At 41.4% G+C, this 9,507-nt stretch overlaps 1 protein-coding gene across 2 annotated transcripts in view; it reads left to right on the forward strand.

Annotated features, from left to right (window-relative positions):
- slco4a1 (solute carrier organic anion transporter family, member 4A1) overlaps positions 1-8,853 on the forward strand; it is a 30,787-nt gene extending 21,934 nt beyond the window's left edge. For both annotated transcript variants that reach the window (XM_056386009.1, XM_056386010.1), the window contains exons 7-12: positions 1,164-1,434; positions 1,795-1,957; positions 2,509-2,684; positions 3,340-3,404; positions 3,519-3,667; positions 5,234-8,853. In XM_056386009.1, the coding sequence (XP_056241984.1) occupies positions 1,164-1,434; positions 1,795-1,957; positions 2,509-2,684; positions 3,340-3,404; positions 3,519-3,667; positions 5,234-5,404 (995 nt within the window). In that variant the 3' untranslated portion in view covers positions 5,405-8,853. The remainder of the gene's footprint in view (positions 1-1,163; positions 1,435-1,794; positions 1,958-2,508; positions 2,685-3,339; positions 3,405-3,518; positions 3,668-5,233) is intronic.
- Positions 8,854-9,507: the final 654 nt, after the last annotated feature.

Below are 9,507 nucleotides of genomic sequence, written 5' to 3' on the forward strand. Positions count from 1 at the left end.
CCAGTAGGCGCCTCCTCAGCCAGCAGGGGCTCACCCAAACTTTCTGAGAATATAGTCTGTACACACCGTGGATGCATAGTGCAAACTTTAAGCAACACAACTGTCACGACCCGGCTCTAAGGCTGTGACACACAAGGAGGGAAACGCAAAACGAGATGAAAACAAGGATAAATTTATTTAACAAAAGACAAAATCAATACATGAGCAAGGCAAAATACGATGGGATGTGAGCATCAGTAAATCTGTGGTGAGTGTACGTGAGTGGGTGAGTTAAAGGCAATGTGTGTGTGTGTGTGTGTGTGTGTGTGTGTGTGTGTGAAAGCATTGGATGTAGAAAAACAAAAGACAGCAACGCTGGGGAAATGAATGAGGTGAGAGAGAGAGAGCTCTGGTTGAATGAAGCCGGGGCTTTATAGTAGTGGGCGGCACCAGACCCAGGTGCCTTCAACTACAGGTTGGCAACTCCGCCCACAAATCACCTGCAGACAAATTGACAATCAGGATGAGAACACAAAAACAAAGCCTGAAAGCTGATGACGGAAGAGGGGTCCGTCACACAACTTACACTCAGTAAATCTCCTCCAAATGCAACTAAATCAAATACACAGACGTACTCACCACTCTAAACTAAATGCTTTCCAAGAAACCAGGAATATGTTGCCATGGATTAAGCTGCTTTAAGCTGTGGGCTTCAACTTGAGACACATTTTTTTTAGCCAATGTTTGTTTACATCCTGGAAAATGAAGTGTACTGAACAAACTATTTTAAGTTCCAGTTTGTTATGTACCATTGGTGTACAGACAACTATCACTGGATTATTCACTAAGGAGTTTCTTTTTTCTCTGATTTCTAAGCAGATTTCTGGACGTTTATTTGCAGTGGTGTTGTCACGTCTGTGTGTTCAGGTTTGACTGAATCATGACGCAGATTTTTGTCTGATGTGATTTTCAGATGTTTTGGATATTGATATTTGATGACTTTGTTTTGGAGATGAGTTCGAGTGTTTGATACGATATGTGAAGTAACCAGTAATATAAGACACGAGGAGCTCTAGCTATCAGAGTAAAAACAGTTGGAGACCCCTGATGTAAAGAAATTAAATAAAGAATTGATTGATTGATTGATTGATTGATTGATTGATTTCCCCCCCCCCCCCCCCCAGGATACATGGTGGTGCCTGCAGGAGGTGGTGGCACCTTCCTGGGCGGCTACATTGTGAAGAGACTGAACCTGCGCTGTCGGGGTATCATCCGCTTCTGCATGATGTGTGCGATGGTCAGCCTGGTCGCCATCTTCATCTTTCTCATCCACTGCCCCAACGTTCCAATGGCTGGGGTCACAGCACCGTACAAGTCCAGTCTGATGGAGAAACGCCAACTGGACCAGTACAAACACCTGTACGACAAGCCCAGCGAGCTGCACCTTTGGAACAGGTGCAGCGTCGACTTTGGCTACTCATTCTGATTTAGTTTAGATGTGATTAGTCTTTTTACTAAAATGTACACCAGCTTTAGTCACAGTTTATTCATTTGACTAGTGTTCATTTTAGTTTTGCTTTATTTATTTTATATTTATTCTCCTGATTAATTTTTTTCATGTCTTGTAAGAAATAAAAAGTTGCAGGAGTTGTTCTATAGCAGGAAGGTAGTGGAAAAGTTTCACTTTTAGGAAGTGGACTCCGACTAATGACGTCCTTCTTCGTCATCTCTCTTCCCTGTCTGTTTGCTGTTTCTGCTTCACTCTCATTCTCCAACGTTTGCTCCCTCCGTCCCTCCTCCCGCTCGTGTCTGCAGCTCGTCTTTAGAGGAGAACCTGACAGTGGGCTGTAACGCAGGCTGTAGCTGTGTCAGAGAGCTGTATAACCCGGTGTGCGGGGCAGACGGTGTCATGTATTACTCCCCCTGCCATGCTGGCTGCAGCTCCATCAACCACACCGAACGCTCCACCGGCAAACAGGTACAGTATACACACACACACACACACACAGTGCTCGTGTCACTTTACTCTGACTAGGGGGAAATCAGATAAGATTTACCAGGATCTGAGACGGAGAGGGAAAGCCTGTATATAGAGGTTACACAATTAATTTACAAATTTTCCCTCTCATTTGCTGAAGCTTTCCCTCTTGCAGATATGAGGCGTCATGGTTGCTCTGAAATACATATATGTTTATTGGAAAACATACACATCGCTGAACATAAGATGTTAACAAGCAGTAATGTAAGCAAATGAACCCAATTCAGTTACAGTCATTTACATCATCAGTGTATTGTAGTATAATACAATATATAATATAGTATAGTACAATACATGTAGTGTCAGTGTAATGACCCTTGAAGTTATGATATGGAAGTAGGTTGAGTTGTTTTCATTATGTGAACTAATGACCTCATTATCATAACAGTCTTTGTATGTATATGTTACACTGTGTGTGTGTGTGTGTGTGTGTGTGTGTGTGTGTGTGTGTGTGTGTGTGTGTGTGTGTGTGTGTGTATGTGTGTTTTCAGGTGTACTCTGGATGTAGCTGTGTGGTGGGGAATGTGTCGTCAGGTGAAGAGGGCTTTGCTCTCGCAGGGAAGTGTGGCAGCTCCTGCCACCACATGCCGGCCTTCCTCTCCTTCCTCTTCATCATCATCTCCTTCACCTTCCTCTGTAGCATCCCAGCACTCACTGCCACACTCAGGTGGGTGGCTACAGTGAGAGAGTGGAAAGAAAACAAAACAGATGCTTGTAGTGTAGATTCTGGGAGAAGACAGCACTGTTAAGTTTGTTCATTGAGCTCACAGTAAAAATATTTCCTTCTGACTGTGTTAAGTTATTTAATTTAATAGTTTTTAAATAATATAAATATATAAAATGACTAATTTGGTGACGTTCGTATTTATAAAATCCCACTGCTCAATGCTTGATATTTATTAGACATTTAAATATTATTAGTAGAGATGAGGAGTATTCTTGTCCAACCTGCTGGATACATAAGAAATCATCAATCATTATTTTTTTTTAGAAAAAAAAAAGAAAAGAAAAGTGGAAATTATGAAAATGCCAACTTTAATCTCCGTTCCTGCCACTGTGGTCGCAGATGAATGAAAAATGTAATTGCATGCTGTAACAGAGATACGTGCTGTGAGATTTATTGCCACAGTTGATCTCCTCTCATTAATGAGTCCAACAGATGATGCAGTGTCTGTGACAGGAAGTCGCAGGGAGTCTCATCATAGCACTGTCAAGACAAACTGTGCAACTGAGGAAAAGAGAAAACAAAAGTGTCTGATTGTGTTAAAATGACGTTTGAGATTCAGTGTGTCTGCCCGTCTGACCGACACTGTGCTGTGCAGGTGTGTGCCGGACAGCCAGAGATCCTTTGGACTCGGCATCCAGTGGATTGTTGTGCGCACACTTGGTAAGCCAACTGCATTCTTTCATTAGGTTTACCTTTAGCGTCTGAATCAGTGCTTCATTGTCTCCGCACAGATGCCACGATTTCGTCCAATCTGTGCTGCTGTTTTCCTCACAGGTGGTATCCCAGGACCCATAGCATTTGGTTCTGTGATTGACATTTCCTGCTTACTGTGGCAAGATCAGTGTGGTGAACAGGGCTCCTGCTACCTCTATCAGAACTCAGCCATGAGCCAGTACACGCTAGTAGCTGGTATCATTTATAAGGTAAAACTAACACACGGGTTAACAGGTAATTTACTGCAGTCTCACATGCAATCTCCAGAGGTTCCTCAGACGGTGAAGTCCTACAGGCTGTGTGCATTTCTCTGTGGACTGAGGCTTTGATGCTTTCACAGTATTAATATAGAACCGAGACCTGATCTATAATGAACTCTCACGTTACACAGTATGGGACTTTTGATATTTCTTTCGGACCCAGCCATTGACTCGCGCCATAATATCTCAAAGTACAGTTCTGAGGTCTTACTCCTTTCACTTTTAAAAAGTAAAAGAGACAAAGCATGAGGAATTTAAGATGGCGCAATTTAATTTAAACATTAAAGGGGAATTACACCAATTTCACCCATCAAAGTCTGTGAGGAAAGAGTTGTATAAAGCCTTTAATGTTTCCAGAGGGAGCTGATAAATGTCCTCAAGTGATTTCACTTGAGTCAGCGGTGGTTGGGTCTAAAGGAGACGGACCTCCTGTAAAAAAAAAAAAAACAGCCTATAGGTCGTCTGTGCATCAGCTTATTATGTCCCATAGTTCAATTTATTGTCAGGCGACATCTAGTGACCGTAGTAATTATGACAGGAGCAGAGGAAGAACGGGTGCATCAACCGAAACAGGATGTAGGAGACCAGTGTCTGATTTCCTGTCTGAAACCAGCGGTTTATGTTCTTTCACATCCGTAAACACCCTTAACCATGTTGTTATTATTGTGACCATGACAACGAAGATCATCTAAGGAAGGAAGTACTTATTTTAAGAAAGTACTTATTTGAACCCAATCTACAGTCTTTTCCTAAACTTAACCAAACCATGCCTGTTGCATAAGTGTTTATAATTGTTACCATGGGGACAAAGGTCCTTTACGCCACTGTCATGTGTCTATTATTGTAAACATGACAACCAAGGTCCAGTTGTACTATGACACTCCTATGGGTCGTATCAGAGGGTTGAAACAAATGACCGAACTAGTTTTTCAGATTGGAGGACTTGTTGGTCTAAAAACTACAAGTTTGAGAAGTAAAAAATCCTGGGGTGTGGAGTTAGAGAGAAAGAAAGACCAGATCTCTGTAGCCCCCTCCTCGTCTCTGCACAGCTGAAACAGAACCGTCAGCAGTTGTTGAACTGTCAAAGTTCTGTCAAAGCATTTTGTATCTTCACAAGTCTTTGTCCAGAGCTGCCCTAAAGAGACTAAAGAGGCTTCATCCTTTTCCCTTTTACACATGGATCATGACAAGCTTCCCCATTGAAGCAGAGTAACTCCCACATTTGAGTAACTTATCAGTATCAGCCACACATTCACAAACTTTTGAAGTAGTTGAAAGTGAAATGATTTTCTCTGTCCAATTTTTTTCTGAAACTACAAAAAAAATATAACCAGGCTTAGACAAACATCCCATAATGCAACACTCGCTGTTGGAGACAGTGTTATAACTGGACATTCGAAAATATTATGTATATGAAAGAAATGTAGTGGAGAAGCCTATTGTCTGTCTCTGTATGCAACACTAATAAACATGAGAGTGGTATTTATCTTCTTCATGTTTCTCCCTCTTTTCCAGGTTTTGGGGACAATCTTTTTCCTGTTAGCCAGCATCCTTTACCAGCCTCCTCCTGAGTCACCTCAAAGCAGCTGTGAGAGCACCGACCATGGAGCGGGAAACATGAGCGACCTGCCCGTCAAAGACCTGCCTGAAGACGGTGTCATCGTCAACCTGCACGCCAGGTTATGACGTCTGACACAACCTAACCGCTGAGTTTTTATCTGATTGTATGTGTGTGTTTGTGTAGGTGTTGCTTAATGCACAGTGTGTGAGTGTGTGAGTGTGTGTGTGTGTGTGTGTGTGTGTGTGTGTGTGTGTGTGTGTGTGTGTGTATGTGTGTGTGTGTGTGTGTGTGTGTGTGTGTGTGTGTGTCTGTGTGTGTGTGTGTGTCTGTGTGTGTGTGTGTGTGTGTGTGTGCGGGTGGTGATGGGAGTCAGGGTGGGGAGGTGCTTCCTTTACACCAACAGCCTTCTATCAGCCATATTGACACCAGCCCCCAACATACACACGTATAGATGTGAACACTTGCAATCACTCAAATCGACAAAATGACTACGGACAGACACACACACACACACACACACCACACACACACACACACACACAAACACACACATACACACACACAGCAAACAGCAAACAGCCCCAGAATGCTTTGGTGCACGCACACACACACACACACACACACACACGCACACACACACACACACACACACATACATTACTACTACTTTTTATAGTACACAAAGACTTCTAACATGCTGCTTTCTTGGAACAAAACCCTGCTGTGACTGCATGTGTGTGCATGTGTGTGCGTATCTGAGTGTTTGATTGACAGGGCAGTGCCACACAATTTTTTATGTAAACGGCAGCATTTCTACAGATATCTCTAAACTATGTTAAATCAGTTCAAATGACGTTTTTCGAATGTGAGTCTAATGACATTACTGTTTTTGTACTGTCATTACATCATATGTCATCGTCCTTTAGAAGCCAGTGAAACGGCTGAGACCGATGTGGGGTATATTATATGCCATACGTATGAAGCATTTATGGATGTGGAAAAAAAAAGGCATTTATATCCATCTTCTCTTTCTGTTCGTTCCTCATTGGTGGAACATAGTTACGTTGCTTTGTTTGCTTCCCACAGATAAAGCCATGGTCTAATATATTGTACCAGAGCTCCAGACCAATAATAATGAAGCCAAATCGTTTTTCATATCATGTTACATTTTACACCAAGAGTATCTAAAGGCACTTATATTGATATAATGTGAACATAGACTATTGGCCACAGTACAGCAGCACAAATATATTTTCAATTAGAAAAGCACATGTGTATTTTTGATAGCTACTTGAACACATGTATAATACATTTATGACCAGTAATTGGCTTGTATTTAAAAGTAGGAATAAAGAGAGGAAGAAAACTACAATACATTTGTTTTCTACATGATACATATAAATATATATATATATGTATACAGTATATATATATATATATATATATATATATATATATATTGGTTTGATGGTTTGATCGCTCTGTTTGCCAGTTTAGTAATAAGAGCTTTGATGCTTCTCTTCTATAGAAAATGCATAGCTGCACTTTAGAAAAATAACAAAGCACTGAGAAGTTTGGAAAGTGTATGTTGACACAATAAAGGCCTGGTAGCAACGTTTAAAATGGCAAAATTATGGAACAAAAGCACTTATTTCCTGATGAATTGCTGCAATAATTTTACTCATGAGGGTAAATCTGCACACAAGTTTAACTTTGGTGAACTTTGACCTTTGATGGTCTGGAGAAAGACCAAGATGGAGGAAGCTGAATTCTGGCTTGTTAGCTGTGTTGCACCATCAACTTTTATAGTGAAACAAAGTGAGGCCAAACTTTCAGGACCTGTTCCACAAGTAAGAAAACCTCATTCAAAGTCCCATTGACATTTGTAATAACAGTTAACTAAAAATCCTCCTTAGCCTTTCTCAAGGGTATCTCACAGATCTCATCATATTCTGTTTGCACTTGACTTGTCAGTCACAATTTCTCTTTGAGCTTCTTTCAAATTTTTTCTCTGTAATGTTTCATTTTGTTCCCCCTGGCATTTTCTTCTCAGGACTGAACATCATTCCACCCAATAAAGAATTAGTGAAAAGGGAACAAAGCCCTTTGAGTAAGCCAGCTTGCTAGCTGTCATTTAGCATGCACGTTAGCTTGGTTACCAACATGACAACAAATACAGTTTATTTAGAAGATATTTTTGTACATTCAGGTCCTGTCTCAGAACTGTCTGCAAACCATTCCTCGTTTGTCGAGAAGTATATACTCCATCAGAGAAGGTTAAATAATAGTGGAGGATGCAACAGAGCTAATAAGCTACACGCTCCATCTTGGACTCTCCAACTAGCTGTGTCATGAATCAGGGGCGGTCTAGATGTCGTAGACCACGAAGGCCTAACCGAAACCGAGACCTTTTTGCTTAGCATCACCAGCTGTGTTTGCCCTTACTGTTGCGTCACAAAGCGTCCTGTTGCCTAGCAACCTTGACAACAGTTAAACAGTTGTACTGTTAGCTCTTGAACTGAGCTGAAACCCAATACTTATATTTAAAAGTGTAATCCTCGGGCTGTCTATCAGCATCATTTGCTGCCATATTATTTTCATTACTGGCAAGCAATGAATCTTCGGATAGGCAAGGCCACAAAGGATCCACCCGTCGGAACCTTCGTTGCGTCGAAAACAATGGCCGCAGTTCTCTGTCTTCGAAACGGGACAGCCTAGTCGCACCACTGTGACGAAGTTGGTCTTCAAATGCAGCTTCTGAAGGATGCGGCCCCTGGTTTAGACCACTGTTCTGTAAAACTTCACCAAAGTTGAACTTGCTTTGAAACATTTGGACCTAACCCCTGTGAATAAATCAAAGCGGCATTTCCATTGGGACGAAGTGACTTTGCCACATAACTCTGCAGTTTGAAGTGCTGGCGGGATGGTGCCTTTGAGAGGGATATTGTGGGAGCAGCTTGTATGCTGCTCAAATGTAATGCACAATTGGCATGAAATGCAGTATAACAAACATTTGGACCTAGTTATCACAGCACTGCAAGTCCAGAGATGTGCCAAAGCAGCTTTGCCTAACAACTCTTGTATTTTTATTTTTTAATCATTGACTGTATTTATGCAAATAATTTATTTATACTACTTTAGCACTTGTATTTGTTTTATACATTCACTGTGTGATGATAAAAGGAATCTGCCCTGGCTCTACTCCCTCCGTCCTTTGTCCACAGAGACGCCTCCTCTTGTCTTTCTTGTTTATGTGATAGTGAAACACCTGCTGTATGTTGCCTGTGTTGTTGTCATGTAAGAACTGACCTCAACACCCTCCGGCGGATGTTGAGTTTGAGCTCCATGTGAATGTGTATTTGCAGTCCTCCTAGTTGTGCTTTTCAGCCAATCAATAGCTTGGAAGCTATGACAAACCCCTCTGTAAATTGATTTTTATTCTTTTTTTATTTTGTTTTTGGTACTATATGTTTTGTTTTTCAAGAAAAAGAAGCAGTGGACTTGAAATCAATGATCTTTTTATGGAATGATTCGAAGATGTCAAGTGTTTTCTAATTACAAAAGCTGAACAGCAGACTACTTTTTGTGACTCTATCTTTTTTTATCGTGTTGTGCGTGTGAGTGTGTGTGTGTGATCTTCCTGAGAACAGAAAGGGACACAACATTGACACAACATGAGGCAGGAAAAACAACAAACAAAATGAAAGGAAACAAAACCAAAGCAAACAAAACTCAGGTAGCCAAGCATTGTTCAATCCTGCAAAATGTATTTACAATTTTTGGGTTCTTTCCTTCCGTCTTCCTCAAATCGAGTGTCGTAAGAAGCAGATACAGAATAAATACCATTGTTACACAATTTTGGAAATTTCACAACTGAGGGGGGTTGAAAGGGAAAATCAAGTTTCAAAAAAGTGACATTCATTAAAAACGGACTAATTAGAGCCAGATGAACTGCTCTTTACTGGTCTCAGTTCTAACCCTGTTGTGTTGTTTGGATCACTGCCCGTCTAAATATGCCCCGATATATTGCCTTCTTGTCCAGTTCAGTCCACTGTGGAGCTGAAGAGGACTTGATGCAAAGGATGCGTTTCCATGACGACTACCAGCTCACGACTTGTTGAGTTCCACTGTCGCTACCTGGCTTCCTCGCTGAAATGTTTTATGAAGCCTGCCTGCAAAACACTCGTGCACAGACCACCGAACACTGCACGCACACAGGCATTTGCTA

Source organism: Seriola aureovittata, chromosome 9 (genome assembly GCF_021018895.1).
Source record: "Seriola aureovittata isolate HTS-2021-v1 ecotype China chromosome 9, ASM2101889v1, whole genome shotgun sequence".
Lineage (NCBI taxonomy): Eukaryota > Metazoa > Chordata > Actinopteri > Carangiformes > Carangidae > Seriola > Seriola aureovittata.